Source organism: Podarcis tiliguerta (genome assembly GCF_965153285.1).
Source record: "Podarcis tiliguerta genome assembly, chromosome: 5".
NCBI classification, from domain to species: domain Eukaryota; kingdom Metazoa; phylum Chordata; class Lepidosauria; order Squamata; family Lacertidae; genus Podarcis; species Podarcis tiliguerta.
Genome location: NC_139538.1, coordinates 2,956,906 through 2,980,344, shown reverse-complemented (window position 1 = coordinate 2,980,344; position 23,439 = coordinate 2,956,906). Strand labels below are relative to the sequence as shown.

Here is a 23,439-nt window from a genome sequence, read left to right as displayed (position 1 = left end):
GCCTCCGCAAGTAGGTTTGTACAGCACTATGTGATCCGAAAGGATGTGAAACGGCTTTGCCCACCCCTCCCCCACAAATAGAGATTCTGAACCAGATGTTGCTGGAGAAATACATTTTGGGTGGTGGTTGTTTTTTAAAATCAAATTTGAAAACTTTTCAGTCCAATTTCGGAGAATTTCAGAGCCTTTGGCTTTAGGTTTTTGGAACCTGAATTCGGGACGTTCTGAATTTCCGAATTCCGTCATGCAATATTTGGGTTGCGAGGATGAGACTCTGAAAGGGATGTGCGGCACAGGAATGATCCGATTCGGGAAACAAAACATTTGAATCTGGTTTGTTTTTTTAAGAGAGCTTTTTTTTTTAAAAAAAAACCAACCTTTGAATTGGGAAAGCCACCAAATCATTATCTGAACAGATTTCATTGGCAGAAGAGTGATTTCCTGCTTGCTACGTGTTGTATCTTATAAGGCCAGCGATCGGCTTCTGGGTACCTATATACTGTGTGCCCGTAGAGTGGGCAAGCAGGGGTAATGAGAGCGTTCAGGGAACAGGGAATCTGCTTTACGGTGAATCAGACCGTTGCTCCGTCTGATCCGCTATCGCCCACAATGCTCTCCAGGATTTCAGGCAGAGGGCACTCCCAGCCCTGCCTGGCAACGCCAACCAGGGACTGTACCCGCCGGGGCCTTCTGCAAGCCAAGCAGGTGTCCCAGCGCCAAGCTACGGAACTCCATTGCCGAAATAACCACGAAACGGATTGGTCTGGGCTTACCACAACTGGAGTCGGAGTATTCCGATTGCGTTTCTCCCATCTCTTCTCCGAAGTGTGAGCCGGGGGTATGAAGGCACATCTCAGAATGCTGGGGGGATTGCGAACCGCAGGAGCTGCACTTGGAAGAATGCAGGTACAAAGGCGACTGGTCGTCGCTGCCGCGAGGAGACCCATCTAGCGACCTAGGCAGAGCGGGTGGGGGAAGGAGTGTAAGCAACGTAGACAGAATCACAGAACTGTAGACCTGGGAGGGGGTCCCCCCGAGGGTCATTCAGTCCAACCCGCAGCAGTGCAAGGAATCCCAGCTAAAGAACCCCTTTGGCACATGGCCACCCGAGCCCTGCTTCATGGCAACCCCTGTTTCATCTCTCTTCCTTCTCTCACGACACAAGCAGAATTCGTGGACATCCAAAGTGTTGGAAGATTCAGAGTAAATAAAAGAAAGTCCTTCCCACGTGCTGTAAAGTTAAACTGTGGAACTCCCTCCCACAGGAGCCAGTGACAGCCAGACAGCTTTAAAAGAGGACTGGACAAATTCATGGAGTAGGGGGACTATCGGGGAGTAGATGGCGGCTTGGCTTCTAGCCACCATGACCATGCTGTGCCCCACACAGCTGGAGGCAGCAATGTTGCTGGATGTTGCTGGAAGCGTCAGGAGGGCAGAGGCTCTCGCACTCGGATCCTGCTAGCAGGCTTCGTGAGAACAGGATGCTGAGCAGATTGGGCCGTTGGCCTTATCCAACAGGCTCTTCTGATTCTTATTTGGGGGGAAATGGGATCCCACAGCTAATTCTCCCCTGGTCTCCTCACTGGCCCAAATAGGACTAATTTAGCCAGCTAGCCCTGCTGATCATCTAATGTTTATTGAATGGATTCTCCCTTTAAATTGATTTTTGAATTCATTGTTATTCACGTTTTATACTGTATTTTATGCTGGTTTTTTTGTTGCATCAATTAAGTGTTTTAAATTTGTTGTTAGATGCCCTGAGTCCGGTTTTCTGAACCGGGAAGGGCAGGATATAAATAAATTATTATTATTATTATTATTATTATTATTATTATTATTATTATTTTCAGAAAAGGCAGGCCTGCCTCTCATCCCTCTTTGCTCTGCCCGAAGCTGAGGGCTTCAGTGATGGGGAAGAGGGTGGAGAAAGCAAATGGAAGCTTGCCACCTCCTGCCACACTCAGTGGGCGAGCCCGTAAGCAGCCCCAAAAACCGGGAGCTTTTACCTGTTGACGATGTTGTTCAGCCTGCTGGCCTGAGGGATCGTCGAGTCCTCCCCGTTGACGCTCATCTTGGTGGGGGACTGAACATCCAAGCTCTCGGGCTCCATCGACTGCTGGCAGGTCAGGGAGGGGGCATAGGTGTGGGGGGAGAGGGTCCCCGCCTCGCCCTGCTCAGGGCCTTCCGGCTTGGCGCTCTGGTTGAGCGAGTTGAGCACGATGAACTTGTACTTTTTCCAGTTGCAAGCCTTGGGGTCGGTGGGGCTTTTGGCCGAGGGCGGCCCGCCGGGCCCTTGCCCGATGCAGGCGTTCTTGCTGCTGCTGGACTCAGTGGGCGAGTTGGGCTGGCAGTCCGACTTCTGCGGACTCTGGGGGCTGACCAGGACCTTGCGGTTCATGGGGGCATTGCTCGCCTCGAAGCGCTGGCTGATGTCGTCTTCGGCTGGGGACCTTTCCTCCTCCTTCCCTGCCTTGTCGCAGGGGAAGTAGGCGCTGTTACGGGCTACCAAGGGGGCGGCAGGCTTGGGGGCAGGGGCGCCGCTGTAGTGCACATCACTTTTGACCTCTTCGGCAGCAGCTTTCTTCGGGGAGTAGATGGCGGCCTGGCACATGCCGGGAGATACCTCGGTGACACTCCGGGCATAACCGGCAGCGCCCGTCCGGGATGCGCCGCACGGCAGCGCCCGCTCCCTCGGGAAAGGGTTGGCCCTGGAAATGTCCGACAGGGGCATCCTTGCTTCCCGCAGCTCGTCGTCTGAGAAAAGGTACCCGCCGACGGGCATGGGGCTGTATCCAGTGTAGGAGATGGGGGAGCCCGAAAGGCCACTGTACAAGCCGGGGACGAAGGCTCTTCCGTCGCAGATGGACCCGTTTCGCAGAGGCAGCCCGCTTTCGGAAACTTCCCTGCTGCTCCTGTATGCCATCATGTCTGGGTGGCTGGCCAGGCGGCCGCCCAGAAAGTCTTCCCGCTGAGTCTTCACGGCAGACATCATCTCTGTGTCACTGGACGTGGCGGGAAGGGATAGAAAGAGAGAGGGAAATGTTGGAATAATTGATAGATCATGGTCACAACAGGCAATTCCTTCTTCCTACATAAGAACACAGATAGAAGATACTGTTCTCTGCCCCAGCTGCAAGCAAGCATGTCTCCCCTGTATCTACAGCCACAGCAGGCGCTGTGACTCTCCAACAGTTTCATAGAATTGTAGACTTGGAAGGGACCCCGAGGATCATCTCGTCCAACCCGCTGCAAGGCAGGAATATTCAGCTGTCCCATATGAGGATCAAACCTGCAACCTTGGCATTAGCGCCATGCTGTAACCAACTGAGCTATCCATGCGCTAGTTTGACTTCACCCCCGAAGGCGCACTCTTCTTCCATTGTCTCCTGAGACAGATGGATGCCAACCAACCAACCAACATAAGAGGGTAAGATGAGCCTGCTGTATCAGGCCAATGGGGGCCCATCTAGTCCAGCATCCTGTTCTCATGGTGGCCAACCAGATACCCCAAAGGGAAACCCATGGGGAGGATCAGAGCACAACAACAGCACTCCCCATCTTCTGTGCTCTCCAGCAACAGACCTCTCTTCCTCCAGGAATTTGTCTCCTCCTCTTTCAAAGCCATCTAGATCAATGGCCACCACTGTCTCCTGTAGGAGCAAGTTCCATAGACAGAGAAAAGAAGAACTTTCGTTCTTCCAACATTCAGCTTCCGTGGATGTCCATGTTTGGGGCGAAGCCAGGGCTGGTGGTGGTAGAGCTAACACAGCAGACCCCTAACAGTGCGGACTGGTCAGGTTCTGCTGAACCTAGCAGTAGAAGGAGCTATGCTAAGAGCACACAACTTTTTCAAAAAATGCATAACCATGGACTGACCTCGCTGAGGTCAACCTGGGCCAACTCACCTGGTGTTGACCAGCCTCCGGCACGTATCTACCACGTGTTCCATCTGCAGGTAGAGAGCCGTGGTCATGACAGCCATGATGTTGCTTTCCCGCAGGTTGAGACGGGAGGTGTACATGAACTCAAGGAGGATGCCGAAGCCTTCGGGGTTGATCTCTGGGTCCAAGTTGATGACGTTCAAATTGCACTTCAGCTGATCGGTGAAAATGCTGTAGAAAAGGCCACTGGGATGAAGAGAAGAAGAAAAAACAGAAGTGGAGAAGTGTTTATTTATTCGTTTTACAGCCCACCTATCTTCCAAGCAGCTCAAGGTACATGGCTCTTACTCAGAAGAATTGCAGAGCATAGCCAAGAAGCCATTGATAGCCCTCTGCTCCATCAATTAGCCTCCAGCCATCCCAGTCAGTGGCTGTCCAGTGGCAGAGAGTTCCACAGTTAACTATGAGCTGTGTGAAGAAGGGACTTCCTTTTATCAGCCCTGAATCTCCCGGCACTCAGCTTCGGGGGACGTTGGCGAGTCCTGGGGTCGTTCTCCTCACCTGCAGGCCATCAGGACTGTTTTGTGGGCTCGGAACTGTTCCCGGTTGACGATGATCACCACGTCCGTCAGGATATCCCTGCTCCTGAGGCGGTTGAGATTGAGGAGGACGTCGCTCGCGTGTCGGGTGAACTGGATGCAACTGTCTGCCGGTGAAGCCATCTTGGGTCTGTCCTGTCGGCGTGCAGAAGAAGGGAGCAAAGGCGGAAATTATTACGAGCATTGCAAAGAGGTCCTGGCTGCAGGTGGTCCTGGGTGGAGATTTATGGGGTCAGAGGGGCTCTTCATTTCAGCAGGGTGAGCTCATCTATAGAACACACGCCTGAGGCTCTAGTCAAGACTTCCTCAATCAGCCCCATACACTCCAAACACAGGGTTAGGCCTGTTTGACTCCCACCTCAAAGCTGTTGTGAAGGAGCGGCAGCCCATAGAGAAACAGCCTGCTAGATATTACCAGCAGTGCATGGGACCTGAAAGAGGAGCCTCCATAGCCACAGACAGTATACCTCTGACTAACATAAATTGCAAGTGAACTGGTGGAACTGCAACCCACCTCCATGCCCTGCTTCTAAGCTCCCAAAAACACCTGGAAAGTGAAGCTTTAGCTGGTTGGGACTGGCCTGATCTAGAAAAGGCCACCCCAAACTGGAAAGATGCCATGCCAGGCTGGCAGTGACTGGGAGCTGAACGATTTCACTGGTGAAAATTCCTTAGAGCGGATTTTTTTTCTGCCTAAGGAGGATTGTCAGCTTATTTCATCTGCCCCAGAAATTTCTTCGAAAGCTCGTTTTGAATTTTTAGGGCCGGATGGCTGAATGCTGGCGATTGTCCCCGTTGCCTTTTAATTGCACTTTGAAACCATCTTTTAAAATTATTTCAAAGTGCATCATGGTGGGTCTGATTTGCCGTTTCTGGTTTTGACTCTGCGAAAGCTGCTCTGAGGCCCCAGGGGGGTCACAAACATGGGCAAGCATTTACGGTAAACCAAAACACCAAGATGTAGAGATTGCAAAGTACCATATTTTTTGCTCCATAAGACGCTCTTTTTCCCTCCTAAAAAGTAAGGGGAAATGTGTGTGCGTCTTATGGAGCGAATGCAGGCTGCGCAGCTATCCCAGAAGCCAGAACAGCAAGAGGGATTGCTGCTTTCACTGCACAGCGATCCCTCTTGCTGTTCTGGCCTCTGAGATTCAGAATATTTTATTTCTTGTTTTCCTCCTCCAAAAACTAGGTGCGTCTTGTGGTTTGGTGCATCTTATAGAGCGAAAAATACGGTAATTCCCTCCCGAAGAGGGGCAGGTGGAAGGAAACCTTTGACACCCGACTGCGGGAGGGCAGCCTCCACCAAACCCACCCACTCGGTTCCCATCAGCAAGGGAAGGAGGATGCCACTTGTGTTTTTATTTCCTTAAATCAAGCCAGACGCCCTCCTGGAAAACACTTCCAGCTGAGCCGGCTGCAATATTCCATTCGACACACTTGAAGGAATGAGGCAAGCAATTACGGAGCCTTACCTCCTGCTTCAATTCACAGTCGAAGGGTTTCTTTCAGACCTGCACAGACAAAACACAAAAACACAAAGAACCTCGTAAGTATATATGTATCAGCAGAGCCTGCATGATTGAGCCAGTGGTCCATTTAGTCTAGCATTCTGTTCTTACAGTGGCCAACCAGAGGCCCCAACGGGAAAACCGCAAGCATTCATATAATTATCACTCATTGTGTTTATATTCCGCCTTTCTCCTAAGCTGGGATTCAAGGCGGCTCCTGACATTTAAAAACAACATTATAAAAAGCAAAGTAAAGAATGCAAGCTGGTTAAAAACAATAATTAAAATACACCAGGACACATTGAGAACCAGCAATTAAAAATACAGTTTGCCCCGACAGCAGCCCAGCGGTCAGCAATGTCTGCACCTTAGTCTCCAAAGGCCTTTCTGAAACCAGGAGGATAACAAAGAGGGAGCCAGGCTGACCTCTCTTGGGAGTGAATTCGTAGGATCATAGAGTTGGAGGGACCCCAAGGAATCTCCTTCCTTGTAATCATAGAGTTGGAAGGGACCCAAAGCACAGTCAGTGCCACAATATGGGAGCAGCCACAGAAAAGGCTCTGTCTAGGTCACCACCAGCTGTGCTTCGGATGTTGATGAGACTAAGGGAACTCAGCGAGACCGAGAGAAGATGCTCCCCCAGGGATCTCAACATCTGGGCAGGTTCATAATGGGAGATGTGATCTTTCAGGTAGCTTGGACACTTTGAATTGTGCCCAGAAACAGAGTGAAGTTGTTTTAACAAGGGAGTGACATGTTCCCTTTGTCTGGCAACATTCAGCAGTCTGGAATTGCGGTCAACAACAACAACAGCAACAACAATTATAAGCTGCCCATCTGACTGGATTGTCCCTGGCCACTCTGGGTGGCTCCTAACAAAATATTAAAAACAAAACAAAACTACAGTGCTAGCCAGGTATTAACATGACGGAGACCCAAGTGGTCAATGCTTTTTTTATATAGTATAGTGTGAAGGTTATAACTCCACTGAAGATGCTCAGTGCATGACCAGTAGTCTTCTTTCACCTACTCTGCCCCAAAGGCCTTACAAAGGCACTTGGACCACAAAATCAGGGTGGGGTTTTTCAGAGCAGCAACAAAACCCAACACACACTGCAAAACTCCCTCCCATGACCCTTTCCCAAACGTCACAAGTCACACAACAGATGTGTGGTTGTTGTTTTCTAAAAAAATAATAATAGAGGTGTTGGGCTCTTACACAAAAAGCACAGAAGAATCTTGTGGCACCACAAATTTATCATGGCATAAAGCTCCCATGGACTCGAGCCTATGTCGTCAGATACCCGGTGCGAAATCTTAGGTGGCCGGTATCTAAAAGGAGAATATTGAAAGGCGGGAGTTGAATGGCAATGGAATGCAAGGATTACAGTTGGTGAATATTACAGTTTAAATATAGTTTCGCTGCAATAGATGCAGTCTGCACTTCTAGCGCCTCTCCCGATTCAGATGGGATAAAGAGATGGAGCCGAGTGCGAACCATATATTGATGACACTTCACTCCGGACCTCCTGATGGCAACTCCCAGATGTCAAGACAGCAAAGGGAACAAAATGCGGAACCCTGTGGGAAACCATAGGACAATTCCTGTGGTGCCAACAATAGCTTCCCATCAATAGTCACCTTCAAATATGTCAAGAGCTGTCACATGGGAGATTGATTGTTTTCTGCGGACTCCTTTGGAAGGTGGGGGACTCTCCTTCCTTGGAGACTGTTAAGCAGAGGTTGGATGGCCATCTGTCATGTAAATTGCATCCAGCTGAGATCCCTGCATTGCAGGGGGTTGGACTAGATGACCCTTGAGGGTCCCTACAATTCTCTGATACTCAGGGATGGGAATGGAGGTGGAACCAAAAGCATCCCACGCGTTATTATTTTGTAATGCCACAGTTCTTTCTTTTAAATCTAGCCGAGGACAGATTCCCCTGTCTTCCCAGCGTTGCATTTTGAAATCTCAATAAAAACCACACTGTAAAAAAAATCATAAATCTCTGTTATGTGGCTCTTGTGATCTGGCCCATAAAAACACTCCCACACCCACAAAGGAAAAACAGTGTGGGACGTGTGGCGCTGAATTGCAATGCAGCATCTAATTGCCAGCGTAAAAAAATGTGTGCCATTACGATTCCATTTTGGAGACATGAAAGGGAGTGCAGCCCCTCCACAAAGCCGCCTGGAATCTTGCATAATTGCCGCTTCAGATTTTGAAGGCTCGGGGGAGAGCCTCTCTTGACAACACAGCTCGTCTCAAGCCATCAAGCTTGAAGAGGGAGTGTCAGGGGCGCGTTGCGGCTGTGATGACACAAGACGCAGGGAGCTACCGGCAGCTAGAACAGGCGTGCCAGCGCCTAACATCTGGGCTCATTAGCTGCCAGACCAAATCCAAGGTGTTACTCTTGGGAGAAGTTACCTGTGAGATTGCTTCATCCCAGATGTGCCCACTTGATCTCTTCAATCAGTAGAACGGGCAGCCCAGGTGCCAAATCACATCTGTTCTGCGTGTGTAAGAACTCAATGTTTGAGTGTGACAGTGCCTGTACTTTGGAATTCCCTGCCTATGGATATCAGTGTATTCTTTTCAAGCCCATCCTGATGCTTAGAAACTTGATGTGAGTTTTAACCTGTTTCAGCATTTTAACTTTTTGTATGTTTTCGAGGTACTGCGGTACTTTTTCCTTGATTTTCCCGTTTTATCTTTTCGTAAACTGCTCTGAGGATTTGGTTTCTTAAAAAAAAAACCCATCAAGCATTGTATGACTCCCATGAAATAAATAAATGGACAGCAACAAAACCAAGAGGGCCAATTGCTCTGCCTCCAGATTCCTGCGCTCAAGCGGGAAAACGTTTGAGATTTTAAAAAATCAACGTTTTTATTAGGAATTTTTAAAAACAAATAACGAGTCTAGTATAGCGAAAACATCAATCATGTTGCAAAAAGATTCGCCACAATTGCAAACAAATATTGCATAGGAGCTGATAAGGTATTTTGGAAACGGTTTGTGGAAGATTGAACAATAAAATCTTGCTGGGGGCCTGCAAAGTTTAGCAACTCCTGCAAAGTTGGCAGGAGTGATGCCTTGTGAACGGTACCCCATGAACATGCAAGCACCCTTTCCGAACTCCTCATTCCTCCTTCAGTTTCTAAAGGGAACCAACCCCCCCTTTCCTGCTCATAGCCTACTCCTGCTTTGCTAAAATGTGCACAACATTGCTCCAGTCGCCCATCCATATGCCCTCATCACCACCTGTTTGTGGTCAACCCAGAGGCGTCTTGGGTTTTCTTGATCTCTCGACCAGAGTTTCCACTTTTAATAGTTGGGTTGTTTTACTGAGATTGTTTTATAGCGCGTTTTAATTACGGGTGATATAATGTTTGTGTAATTGGCGGCTACACTTTGTAAACCACTCAGAAGCCTATTTGGGCATGAAACGATATATGAATTAAATTATCGTCATCATCTGGTTGGCAGCTGCGGGACAAAAGGCTACTGGCCTCAATAAGCCTTCTGTTCTGATTTGCAGATCTTTCTCCTTTCCCCCCTTGCTTAAATCAGCTGCACCGAAGGCTGGGGCAGGTCACAAACTCCCAGTTATATACCCATTTGGATGTCTGTCAGAGCTTCTTGTTAAAAGCCATCAAGGAAAGCTGTGATTCACTAGTTAGGGATTGGAACTATATTTTGCTATTTCTGACCAGCCTGTTTCCTATACCAAAAGGAAGAAGAGAAAGCACGTTGACCATTAACTCTCCATACCAGATCTCACTTTCAGATGCAGAGAAAGCCCTTTCCGTGCATCTCCAACTCAGCTGCCATTCTCCACTTTAAAACAAAAACCGCTACGCTAAAATTCATCATCATCGCGCTTGCCCTCGTCAGAAAGATTCACACTAAAATTGTAACCACCTTTCTCTCCGCAAGAGGGCAGCCTTGCATGAGAAATACACCCAAGTCCCATCTTGCAGTTCCTTTTATTGAAGGAATTTAGATCACAAGCCAGCCTTGCAATCATTTACCAGCTACCCACTTATACAGCTGGCACAACAGAACGGCTACACACAGAATGGAAAGCTACCGGATCCAATCATCCAATCGCCTGCCTACCTGCTCCACACAATGTCCCGGCCTTCCCTAAGCTGCAAATCCTTACACCAACAGAAGCTGGCCCAATAAAAGATAAGGCATCAAGATCTCCCAATGTTTCGGGGAAAGAGGATAAAAAAACGCTCATGCAATTTCTCACCATGCACAAAAGAAATCCAGACTCCTATAGGGAAATCGTAGGACTGTGTCCACAATTTAAGAAGGATGTTGGCGAGCTGGAATGTGTGCAGAGGAGGACAACCAAGATGATCAAGGGTCGGGAAACCAAGCCTGATGAGGAACGGTTGAGGGAGTTGGGGATGAGGGAGTTGAGACTAAGAGGAGAAAAGATAGCCGCCTTCAAATATCTGAAGGGCTGCCACATAATAATAATAATTTTTTATTTATACCCCACCCTTCCCAGTTCAAAAACCGGGCTCAGGGCGGCTAACGACAAATTTAAAACACTTAATTATAAAAGCAGCATAAAAGACAGTATAAAAACATGAATAACAATAAAAATCAAAAATCAATTAGATAATCCCCAGGGCTAGCTGGCTGAATTGGTCCTACTTGGGCCAGCGAGGAGGCCAGGGGAGAATTAGCTGTGGGGTCTCAGAGCGGGTGAAGGGGAGGGGGAGGGAAGAGAAGGGAAATAAAAGATCAGGCTGAATTCAAATTAAAGGCCAGGCGGAATAGCTCTGTCTTACAGGCCCGACGGAAGGAGGTTAAATCCTGCAGGGCCCTGGCCTCATGGGACAGAGCATTCCACCAGGTCGGAGCCATCACTGAAAAGGCCCTGGCCCTGGTGGAGGCTAGTCTGACTTCCTTAGGGCCTGGGACCTCTAAACTGTGGTTATTCATGGACCTTAAGGTCCTCTGCGGGGCAGACCAGGAGAGGTGGTCCCATAGATACGGTCCCATAGATATGGAAGGTAGAGCAGGAGCCAAGTTACAAGTCAGGAGATTCCAACTAAACATTGGGGAGAGCTTTCTGAGGCATTGGAACAGAATTCCTCAGAAGGCTGTGGACTCTCCTTCCTTGGAGGTTTTCAAGCAGAGGTTGCGTGGCCATCTGTCATGGATTCTCTGGCTGTGGTTCCTGCATTGCAGGGGGTCAGACTAGATGATGCCTGGTGTCTCTTCCAACTCTGCCTTTGGACAGTATCTGGAAAGCAATTCCATCACCCCCAAACACCCTTCATTGTCCCACTTTTCGAAGGCAGAATCACCTCTGCTGCATTTAGGTTCTTTTTCATAGAATTGGAAGGGACCCAAAAGGTCACTGGGTTCAAGGCCTTGCAGGGAAGGAATTTTTAACTGCATTCCGTACTGTTTCATTTCAGTTGCAAGGCACGCCCTTGCCAAAAAAAGGTGGTTTTTATCTTTAAAGTATATTTCTTATGCTTCAGCACCACCAATGCCTGGAAGCTTTTAATATAACATTTTTGAATTGTGTTAATTGTTTTGATGGATTTGCTGTCGCCGTTTGCTTTGTCTATATGCTGTTCGGCTTGATAGTTCAGCGGCTGCAATGAGTTGTTGTTCCCTAATGCTACTGCGATCATTCTGAGCTCCCTTTTTGCCCAACATTTGTTGCTGGGAAAGCAAAATGCAAATGTCAAAGCAAATCCGAAGGGAATCTGGTATCCCTCAGAAGGAACCCAGCCACAGTTGTGAGGCTCCCCGCCCCCCCGAAGCAGATCTGCAATGGCAAACAAGTCTCCCAGAAGGACAACTTATAGGCCTTCTGCACAACGTGGCCATAGGAGTAGCAGGTGCTCTCCTGTCTGCTTTCGGCTCGCCCAAGGCGATGCTGAACTCTTAAAGCTCTGGCAAACGCAGGAAGGTAGGAAACTGCTTTAGACAGAGCCATAGTGCTGGTCTGGCTAGCTCAGCATTTCCCACACTGACTGGCAGCACCTTCTCTCCAGGGTTTCAAGGCAGATATCCTAGGGACGGAAGGAGACCTTCTGCCAGCTGCTCTGTCATTGAGCTATGGCTGTTCCAACGTTAGAAACTCAGGTATATAACCTAGGCGCTGAATGGCACCTTGAATCTAGATTGCGGTTGCCAACACAGAATGTCCGTTTGCCCAGGGGTTGGACTAAATGGCCTTTGGGATCCCCTAGACTGGTGACTGGGAGCTGCCACCGGGACCACATTAACACCAGCCCTCAGAGATCTGCATTGGCTCCCAGTACGTTTCCGAGCACAATTCAAAGTGTTGGTGTTGACCTTTAAAGCCCTAAACAGCCTCGGTCCTGAATATCTGAAGGAGCATCTCCACCCCCATCGTTCAGCCTGGACAGTGAGGTCCAGCGCCGAGGGCCTTCTGGCGATTCCCTCCCTGTGAGAAGTGAGGTTACAGGGAACCAGGCAGAGGGCCTTCTCGCTTGTGGCGCCCGCCCTGTGGAATGCCCACCCTTCAAATGTGAAGGAAATAAGCAGCTATCTTATCTTTAAAAGACATCTGAATGGGACCTGCACCGGTAGCAAAACGCGCCTGGCGCCTGGCTAATTTCGGACACTGGCACTGTTCCTGGTGCTCATGAACTCTATGCAAGGCAATTGGATCCCAAACTGGAGTTCTGCAGCAAGCAGATTGATGCAGAAAGAGTTCTCGGAAGAGGGGAAATTTGGAAGTCACTGATCCTCGCCACAGCTTTTCTCGCAATGAGCAAAGATGCTTGCTGGGTTTCCCCCCTCCTGGTGGAGGGACCTGAGAGGCCTTCCTGCTCTCACTTCCCAAGTCAGCCGTCCCTGTCTGCTGTCTAAGACAAGCCACCTGAGATTAGACAGCAGCAGCGAGAGGAAAATGGAGGTGGGGGCGACGAGAATGGAGGCCAACCACGGCTCTGAGCATCGAAACTCCTTAGTCAGTGCAGATCAAAGAGACTTTGATTCTGCCAGCTTCCTCCCCTCCTGTATTGTGCGCCTAAGAGGTTACCACACTGAGCATTTTGTTCCAAGCTCCTGTCTGATCCAGTTTCCTGCCAGAGCAGACACAAATGCTTCTAGGAAACACAATGGCAGAGAAAGGGGGCAGGTTTGTTAGCCTGTAACCAGGAAAACAAAAAGCCAGACACACACACGCACGCGGTCTCCACTCAGAGTTGCCGAAAGGAGAAGACTAGGGAGGTGGGAAGCCCTTTTTTGGCGACGACTCAGGTAAGGAGGCCTGCAACTTTGTACGATGTCCTCCTTCCTCCACTCTTCAAAGCGTTAGGAAGGTGAGGAGAGGATGCTGGATTAGGCCAGCGGCCCCATCTCATCTACCATCTTGTTCTCGCAGCAGCCAGCCAGATTCCTGAAGGAAACCCGCAAGCAGGATTCGAACACAACACCCCTCTTGTGGCTTCCAGCAGCTGGCGTTCAGAATCATTTGCTGCCTCCAACTGTGGAGGGCAGAGCATTGCCATTGTGGCTAGTAGCCACCCTCCATGAATTTGTCCAGTCCTCTTTTAAAGCCACTCTTGTGGGAGGGAGTTCCGTAGGCTAACTATGTGCTTCACGAATAAGTCATTTCATCCAGCCATCCAGAATCTTCCAACGTTCAGCTTCATTAGATGTCTACAAGTTCTAGGCTTAGTGTTAAAAGGGCGCCGTCTCTGGCGGCAATCACTGCCCCCTGTGGCAGTGAGTTCCACAGTTTAACTCTGCGCCGGGTGAAGAAGGAGCTTCGTTCTAAAAACATCACAACCCTGCTCAGCGGTGGGGCACGTTTTACTAAATCCATGCGCTGCTTTTCAACTCAGCAGACCCACAAACCAGCTGACCATGAACACAAACAGTAATACAGAAAATTACAAATGTATGCTGGCCATGCAAAACCATTACGAGAAGGTTGTATGCAAGACAACCCCAGGTTGAATTTCCAGCATTGTCAGTTAAAGCGATCTGAACACAGGAACATAGGAAGCCACTGGGCCATTGAGCTCAGTACTGTCAGCCCTGACTTACAGCTGCTCTACGTGGTTTCAGGCGCAGAATTTTCCCAGACCTACCCAGAGATGCTGAGGATTCGAAGCTGGGACATTCTGTTTGCAAAGTGCATGCTCTGCTACTGAGCTATGGTGCTTCTTCTCACAAAGGTGCAGTCGACGTAAGGTATACTTGAATTTAGCAGTAGATCTCCCTGCAAGGATTTCCGACTCAAGCCCGTTCTCCTGGGCCAAGGTGCTCACCCCTACATAACACCAAACCCCTGTGTTGCAAACTTAACACAACAAACAGCAACACGAAGACCAGTATACTAGATAGCACTGCAATTCTTATTGCATAATATACATGATTTGGTACATCAAAAACAAAACGTGTACACTTGTAAATTCTCTAATATATTTGTAACCAAATGAACTGTCAATCTTTGGAAGTCCGTAGAAGTATAATAAGTCCATGGTTGAAACAAAGTAATAGATGCTATCCCGTGGGCTAAGCGGTAAAACTTTTTTTAGGTGTTCATGGTGCCGAAGTAGTAAGTGAATAACAATGTAGGACAGTGATCCCGGAGAATCTGACTGTTTCGAAGGAATCTTCTTCAGAACAACCCATAGATTAGAAAAATGCACAAGCAGCAGCGGGCATGAGAATATGTAACCACTGCTCACCCCGACATGCCCAGAACTTGCCAACACTCCCTCCTTTCTTCCTGGCACCCCATATCCGTCCGTCCCTTATCACACAGGCTGCCTGACTCACGCACAGACACACTCTCTTTTCGTGCACAAAATGTTTGAGTTGCTGCTGCTTTCCCAAAGGCCAATTCCCGTATGCAAGAAAATTAGTCTCCCCCTATACACACACCTATAAAAGATCTGATAACAGGTCTGGAAACCAAGCCTGATGAGGAACGGTTGAGGGAGTTGGGTTTGTTTATCCGAGAGGAGGAGAGGGGAAATGAGAGCCAGGATCCAAACCAATGAATTCCAATGACAGGAAAGGAGATTGAAACTAAACTTCGGAAAGAAGTTTCTGGAGGTAATAACTGTTGGATTCCGCGATTTCACAAACACCTTCCTCCTCTGCCAGTTTGCAGGGATCAGTGATCCTCCCGGTTGGATTTCAACCAGGGATGGAAGCTCAGACTCAAATGTTCTGACAAACAGGATCAGCTCTGGAGCTGGGTTCAGATCCTGGCTCGCTTACGCAGGGGTGCCAGCTGGCTGGTCCTGGGGAAAGTATGATCACTACGTCGCAGCTGCCAGCCGCAGAAGGGAAACCTCAGCAGAGAGGATGAACTAAGGGTTAGAGTCCATGGGGATTTCCTTACAGATCAGGCAGGCTAGTTAATTATAGAAGAAGAAGAAGAAGAAGAAGAAGAAGAAGAAGAAGAAGAAGAAGAGGAGGAGGAGGAGGAGGAGGAGGAGGAGGAGGAGTAGTAGTAGTTTGGATTTGATATCCCGCTTTATCAATACTCTAAGGAGTCTCAAAGCAGCTAACAATCTCCTTTCCCTTCCTCCCCAACAAAAAACACTCTGTGAGGTGAGTGAGGCCGAGAGACTTCAGAGAAGTGTGACTGGCCCAAGGTCACCCAGCAGCTGCAGGTGGAGGAGCGGGGAATCGAACCCGGTTCACCAGATTACAAGACTACCGCTCTTAACCACTACACCGCACTGGCTCTCATTTTATACAATAATCAATGGGCACTCTGGGGCAGGGACCGGGGGGGGGGGGGGCTAAGAGGCAAGAGGGAGGCAAGGGGACACTAGAGGTGTAAATGACTGCCAGACCATCTTCAGAAGCAGCCCCAAATATAACACGTTGCCATAATCTAACCTAGAGGTTACAGGAGCGTAGACAACAGAAGTTTGGCAATCGTCACCTAAAGGGTGCCCCATTCCCCATCCCTGGGCTCAACAAAGGGTTGGATCCAGACTTAAGTTATGCTTAGAGGAGACCCAATGAAATTGATTAGATTTCCCCTCAATTACAGTGGATCTGCTAACAAATTTACTAAGGTCTTCAGAAGAGGAGAATTTCTTAACGCCTCTGGTTTATTTGGGGCACTTGACTTACAGACGCATAGCAGACCCTCCTGATATTTCACCTGTCCCTCCCCCAGAAAGGGAAAATGGTAGTAGCATTGCCACCGAGAATATTTTGATGGGGTGGGGACCTTGGACCCATATTGGGGCTATCACACAAAGTTATAAAGACCCCCGAGCAAATCAGAAGTTGCCTATCTTAAAATTTTCACTGTTGTTAATTTTGCACTGCGGTCATTTTATTGCTTTGTCTTTTAACGAAAACCGCTTTGAGGTTTTCTTTGCAATCAAGCAGGGTATAAATTTACTGAAATGGGTAAATAAAATCAAGCTTTGTGTTGGGTGGCTAAGTTTCGTGAGAATCGTTTGATGAATGAATCAAGAGCGCAGAAAATAAATCAGTAACCATAACATGCAAGAGGTTTTAATAATAATAATAATAATAATAATAATAATAATAATAATAATAGTTTTTATGCCCACAATGACTAAGAGAACAGATTAGAAGTGATGGGGGGGGGACCTGCAAACAGAGTTTTTATAGAACCTGCCACTGGGAGAGCGAGAGCGAGAGTGAAAACAGGACTCCGTGGCCGTAACCACTTCCCCAAAGGCATCTTTTTCTTCACCCCCCCACCCGCTCTCTTGCCTCCCCAGTAACCACAAGTGATACTGACCCAAAAAACAAAGTGAAAGTTCGTGGGAGACGAAGGAGGAAGAGTAAACAAGCTTCTCGCACGCGGACCACCGTGCAAAAACCAGTGTTGCATTTCACTCCAACCAGCTCAGACGTTGCTAATGGGATTTCTTCCAGTGCAGAGCTAGCCTTTGCCAAGCCGGTGCCCTCCAGATGTTCCAGATAAAACACCTGGAGCATGCTGGCTTGGCCAAAGACAACACAGAGCCAACCTTGATGGGCCCAGTTCTGAACTGGCTCAGTACTTGCAAGGTGGAAAGCATTGTTCAGTTTTCCAAGGGTTCTTCTGCACACAGAGACTTCAGTTCAACATGAGCAACACAAAAACCCATTAATCCAGCCTATCAAGCACACAGAAAGTCCATTCATTTCAATGGGAGAGCTAAACACGCGTTTCCTGAAACTGAAATGGCTGAAATCCTAGGATCGGGTTTTTTCCTGATTGACTGGTATTTTGGTTTGTTTGGTTTTTTAAAAAAAGTCAACTCTGATGTGCCCTGCTGGCTTTCCAGTTACCAGCACCTGAACTCCAAATTCAAGTCTCAAAACTGACCCCAGGCCCCCACCAATTAACACCCCCACTCACCTCTTCACACCTTTGCAGAACTCAAAAAGTTTTCTTAAAATTAAGCTACAGCTCTTGGCATCCTTTAGTTTGGGAAGCTGAAACTTCATCCACTGTGTTGCGCAAACCCCATTGAAATGAGAAGTTGTGCAAGGCAGGCAAAACAGTGGGTGTTGACATATATGGGGAGACCTACTCCAACGAGCAGTTCTCTTGCTGCTGCCCCCAAATCATTGGACTTCTGGTATCACAGAATTGTCAAATTGGATTACCCTCCAAGGTAATCTAGTCTACCGCCACGCGGTATCCCTTACAGGTGGCCATCCAAGCTCTGCTTAAAAACCTCCAACGACGGAGGAACCACCAGCCATCTTTCCACTCTCAAACAGCTCCTACTCTCAAAATGTTTAGTCGGAATCTCACTTTCTTGTAATCTGAATCCATCGGTTTGAGCCCTACCCTCGGAGCAGGAGAAGACAAGCTTGTTCCTTTGCCGACCTTGCGCCCTCCATAGATTGGACTACAACTCCCATCAACCTCCCACAGGGGCTGATGGGAGTTGTTGTCCAGTACCTGGAAGGCACCAGGTGGGCTTCGCCTAGGTTAAGGGGCCGTGCTTTGAGCCGGGAACCCACCGGTGCAAATAAAGCTATCGTTCTTCCAGAAACCTATCTGGAAGAGGTCACCAGGATGATGAAGGCAGATTTTAACCAAACCAGGTGATCTTTGCGCAGCCAAGAGTCATCAGAAGACCCAACACTCAGGCGATAAAGATGTATTTCCTTTTACAGGTTGTCTGACAAACTTCCCTGAGATGAAACAAAATAAAAAAATCCCTTCCAGTAGCACCTTAGAGACCAACAAAGTTTGTTATTGGTATCCGATTTGGAACCAAAGGTAATCCTGAGAGTTGATGGACCCGTTCCCTGGTCAAGTTCTGCACTTTTCCCCCTACCTATATGAAAAGACCTTCTACTTGAGAGTAGTTGCCCATCCATTCAGCTGGATAAATGTCAGTTATTGGTCCAGTTTCTCTCTCTTTTCAAACAGATTGCCTCAATTTACTCTGAAGCAAGCTTGGACACCGCCCCCCCTCTAAGGGTTGAAGGCAGACTGTACTTTGTATTCCTCCTTTAAATCTCTCCCTGCGGCGTCGCAAACAATAATTAAAACAATTTTTTTAAAAAAACAAACAAACCTCCGATCAAGCCTCTCTTTGTATTTTGATTTGATGGAAGTGGAAAAACACCAGCCTTGTACTAGATGGTAAGGAGGTTTCTCCCACTGCCAAACACTAGTGTGTCAAACCCTGGAGCTTCCTGGTTTGGTTTTAAGACCTAGGAGCGAGGAACCTGCAGTTTCTCAGATGATGCTAGACTCCAACACCTGCCTGTCAGTCAGCCTGAGGATGGCCAACGACCATGAGGAGAAGCCAGAGACCATCTAGACTGCCGCAGGTCCCCCATTCCTATTTTAGACCCTGCAAAACTCCTTTCTATTGCTCATATGCACAGTTTAAATGTGGGGCAGAATCACATGTAAGAACATAAGGAGAGCCTGTCTGGGTCAGGCCTAGAATCCAGTATCCTGTTCTCACAGTGGCCAACCAAATGCGTTTCTGGGGAAACCCACAAGCACACGAGCAACCCTCTCCCCTTCTGTGTCTCTAGTACCTGACATACAGAAGCCCATATTCAGACTCCCTGCTCTGCCCGTGGTTTTGAAGCCTCAGTTTCCCCATCTGCAAAATGGGCATGGGGTTATTTTAAACTCATGTTTTAATTTATTAGATTTCGATACAGCCCTTTGTCTGAGGGTCACAGGGCGGGCTTGCTGGTGGGCAGAGACGATTCAAAGCCCAAAAGAAAACTCCGCAAACAAACCCTAGGCCTTTTGCAAAGCATTGTGAAAGTTGGGCAAATGCTGTTTTATATAAGAGGCAGCACGTCACCCACAGCACAAGGGCAAACCCCAACAGCGTTCTCTACATTTCACAGCACCCACAACCATGGTTATTTTGCAATATGGTACGCACACCCCACAGATTTGCCAAATAGGGGGCAGGTTGGAGGGGGGGAGGGGAGAGCGCTCCTCCTCCGCTATTCCACACTTAACCACCAGGGGTCAATCTTGCCCCACACACAAACATACCGATTTAAATCAGAAGTCTCTCCCCCCCCCCCATTCCAACTCACAACAAAGTTTTCCCACCCCCCCCACTCCGGAGGAGAAGACACACCTAAACACACTCTGTCATGCGAAGGACGGGGAAATCCTCGATTATTATTATTATTTTTTAATAAAGAGGTTGGATTTCTAACAACTTTCCCTTACACCTGGATAACTTTGTCCCCTAGAGAACATGATTTCCCCCTTCTCTTCCCCCCCACTTCAGCGCCCCCCACCCGTAAATATAGACCCCTTTATTCTAAGGAAGCGCTTGAAGAAATTTAACAAAAAGTGCCGGAGGGGGAGAGAGCGAGGATTGAACTCTCGGAGTTGGCTGCGCTCGATCTCCTTTCGCCTTGGCCGTTCCTTAAGCAAACAAACAAGACTTCGCCGCCTTCTCCACGGCCCCGCTCTCGCCCTCCAAAGCATTTTAATTTGGGGAAGGGGGGCTACCAAAACAAAAAGGCACCCCTGACTCGTGGGTCTTTGGCTCTACAGAGGGGGCACTTAGTTGCCCTGGTCTCTAGGGCTTTGGAGAGGGCTCCCCACCCCCAACCTTGTCCAAACCCAGATCCTAAATTTTGCCTCTTTCTCTGCAGGGATTAAGGAGATCAGTTTACAGACGGGTAAGTGTTAATAAATGCGTCTCCGTCCCCGCTATTAATTCCTGTGTTCCCTTCCAGGAACGCTTCTTCAAGCGTCTGGGTCTGTTTGTTTTTTAAAGGGACCGTCTGGGCCATTCTGGAGAGATAGGGGAAGCCTGGAGCAACCAGCGAGGCTTAACTGCGCGGTAACTGCCCCACTTCCATAGTCAAGGGGTAGAGAAAGATGGGGTCTCCCATCTCCCCACACCTATTTCAAGGCTTAATGTCTAGGGGAGCGGAGTGGCAAAATTTGGCTAGCATGGAATTGGGGAAGGGGTCTGTTATTCCGGGGTAGGTGATTCCAGAATAAGAGAGCAAAAAGACACCCCCCCCAAAAAAAAATAAAACCGCACTCCAGGCTTGTCTGCCTCTTGGCTGATCTTCCCATCACCAATCCTAACGTCCAGCAATCACATCTATAGATTAAATTCTAGTGTTCCCCATATCTATAACAGTATATTACATGTATCTTTCAAATGCACTGGGTTTTTTTTCTTCTTCTAAAAAATGGGCTCGTGTTTCGGAAACCAGTCTTTCCTACATCCTTCAGAGAGGCTCATTTTTTAATTGTTTCTTGAAAATAAAGTCGCCACATTTGCTATCAGGCGGGGGGGGGGGGGGAGAGAGAAGAAGAGAAAACAGGGATTAATATTAATCCAACAGCCACCTCCACCAGGCAGACTCTGTTTTCATGGCACAGCTTCTGTTCCCAGGCTCAGCTGGCTGCCTTACTCTCCCCCCCGCCACCGTCCCCACGCACACACACGCCGGGGAGCCTGGAGACATTCGCGCGCCAGCAGGACCCGACGCGCGCCAGCCGAGATCGAACGCAGATGGAGTCTCCTCGGGGCCGGGACCTGCCTATTTTTCGCTCAGGAAAAACACAACCACCCGGCGCCCCGCGGAGGCAGGGGCGCGGATAAAAATAAACAAGGGGGTCTGCCCCCTAACTTTTTCTCTTCACACCGCCCTGCCCAAATATAACCCACCCTGGAGAATTATGCTGCGTGATAAAAGTCCCCGGCATCGCCAAAGTATCCAAGATGAAGGATTTCGCCTTTCCTAATATTTTTCAAAGACACAAGTCCCCCATACATTCATCGCTCCCCATATTTTTAAAGAGAGAAACGAAACGCATCGTGGCAAATATTTTTTTCTGCAGCTCCATTTTAATATATATATATTATTTATATATATATACTGTACATGCACACGTGAAATTGCGATGCGGGGGTAGAGATGTTGGGAACTGCCTGCCTCTCTGGGTTTGCGGCAGAGGCTGCCGGCGGAACCAGACAGGTTTTTCCCCCTTTTTTTTCTGGGGCTGTTACGGGAGGGAAGCACAGTCTTACGTTGGGCTCGTGCGCGCATCTTGCGCGCCGGGCCAGGGACCTCCGCCTCCCGCGCTCCTCCGCGCGCGCGCCCGCCCGCCTTTGGAAAAGCCCCGGCGCTCTCCGGCTTCGCGCGCGGCGCTCCGGCGGCGGCTACCCGGGCCGCGCCGGATGACAGCCGGCCGAGAAGGAGGAGGAAGGAGAGAGGAGGAGGCCGGCCCGGCCATTGGGAGGCGAGTGGCAGGCACGCAGCCCCGGCCGCCGCAGAAATACACACAGCGCGCGAGGCCAGAGAGGCGCCCCCCTCCCTCTCCGGCCCCGATCCCGGGAGACGCGCCGCGGCAGGTGCCCAAAGCCTCGGGACCCGGCCGATCTCTTTGGGGGGCGAGTTGCCCGAACATAAGTCAGTCGTAAGCTGGCTTTTTGTCTGCCCCCGAGAAAAGACAAAAAAGGGAATTTTGGGGGTGCGTGTTTTCTAACCTCTGCATGTTTCCTCGGGAGTAAGCCCCATTGGGGAAACCCCTTCACCCCGGCGCACAATCCTAGATATACACGCTTTGGTGGGTTTCGGAGCGCCAGCCGGTTGCATGTTTACTTGTGCTTGTTTATTTATATTTGGGTCGCCCGGTGGAACAAACAAACAACCGTCCCCTCCTCCTCCTCCGCTTCTTTCCCTTCCGCGGCTGCCCTTGTGCGTTTCGCCCGCGCGCACGCGAGGCCCTGGTCGGTGGAGCGGCGCCAGGCGAGCGAGGCGAGCTGGCGTTATCGAGCGCCCGAAAGGAAAGAGAAGAGAGGGGGGAGAAGGAAAAAACAAAACACGTTTCGGGGGACCCAGTTTTGCAAAGTGATTGAAAATGAAAATAAAAATAAGAGGGTGGGGGAAATTTGAAAAATGCCTCCATGGCCAAAAAATATTAAGACCCGGTCACGATGGGACAAACACGAGCAAAGGCGGTCGCTGACTCTGTGCATGGAAAGGACTAGGGGAATAGAGGTGCCCTGCTCGGCTCGCCCGATTAGCACAACCACCAGCTTGCCCCAGAGCTCTCTCGCGCTCTCCCTCCCGCCCCGCCAGCTTCCTTCCACGGGCAGCCCTTCCAAAAACACAGCCCAGGAAACACGCGATCCCGACACAACAGCCACGATCCTCGGCAAAACGCCCCGCGCCTCCTCGCCTTTCCAAAATGAAACTGACAAGCGTCAAAACAGCCACCCTCTCTGCTCCCTGCAAGCAGAAATTGACACGCTCAGGAGAGAGAGGCAGGCAGGCAGCAAACCCCGCCGGGGAGACTGACAAGGCTTAAGAGCCAAGCATGGCTTTTTCCCCCTCCTGGTGGCTCTGGGCGATTGGAGAGCAGGGGGAGTCCTCTGCGCGCCCGCCCGCCCGCCCGCCTGCCTTCCACCTGCCGCGCCAGGGAGAAGGAAAGAGGGGGGGACACACACACACAACGCGAGAAACAGACCCCCCTTTGCAAAAGCACCGGCGCCGAACGGGACCAGAGCTTCCCCCCCTCCAGCCACCTCCCCCTCCTTGCTCGAGAAAGCCCCCGATTTCCAGGCAACAAAAAAGGTGGCAATGGGATGGATGGAAATGAAAGAGGCGCAGCGCGCAACGGAGCCCTGACACCGCCGCCGTCGCCGCCAGCATCTCGGCTGCGTTGCTATTGTTATTGCTCTAAATATTATTATGGTTATTATTCTGGTTATTATTAATCATCCTCATCCGAAGAGGCACGGCGCAGGCAGCAGCAGCAGCAGCAGCAGCCCGGACAGCGGCAGCAATGCAAAGCAGCGAGCGAGAGCGAATCACCTGGTCTCCGCGCTTTCCTAGAAACTCCTTGCATCACCACTTCTAAGAACCCCAGTTCTAAGAATCAACACAGCTCAATTCTCGGAATTTGAGCGGCAGGCGCTACCATCGCAGGCAGCCCGGGGAGGATCCCGGGGAAGGGCTT

At 49.6% G+C, this 23,439-nt stretch overlaps 1 protein-coding gene across 6 annotated transcripts in view; it reads right to left on the bottom strand.

Moving 5' to 3' along the window:
• Positions 1–23,439, bottom strand: part of BCL6 (BCL6 transcription repressor) — a 73,010-nt gene that overhangs the window by 8,635 nt on the left and 40,936 nt on the right. The window contains exons 1-7 of one of the 6 annotated variants that reach the window (XM_083442116.1): positions 8,420–8,705; positions 7,211–7,323; positions 5,956–5,994; positions 4,443–4,615; positions 3,906–4,127; positions 2,007–3,002; positions 774–955 (exon numbers count right to left, since the gene is read on the bottom strand). In XM_083442116.1, coding sequence (XP_083298242.1) covers positions 774–955; positions 2,007–3,002; positions 3,906–4,127; positions 4,443–4,603 — 1,561 coding nt within the window. In that variant the 5' untranslated portion in view covers positions 4,604–4,615; positions 5,956–5,994; positions 7,211–7,323; positions 8,420–8,705. Of the gene's footprint in view, positions 1–773; positions 956–2,006; positions 3,003–3,905; positions 4,128–4,442; positions 4,616–5,955; positions 5,995–7,210; positions 7,324–8,419; positions 8,706–23,294; positions 23,383–23,439 lie in introns of those variants that run through there. The other 5 variants (XM_083442115.1, XM_083442111.1, XM_083442113.1 and 2 more) reach the window with 5 other exon arrangements.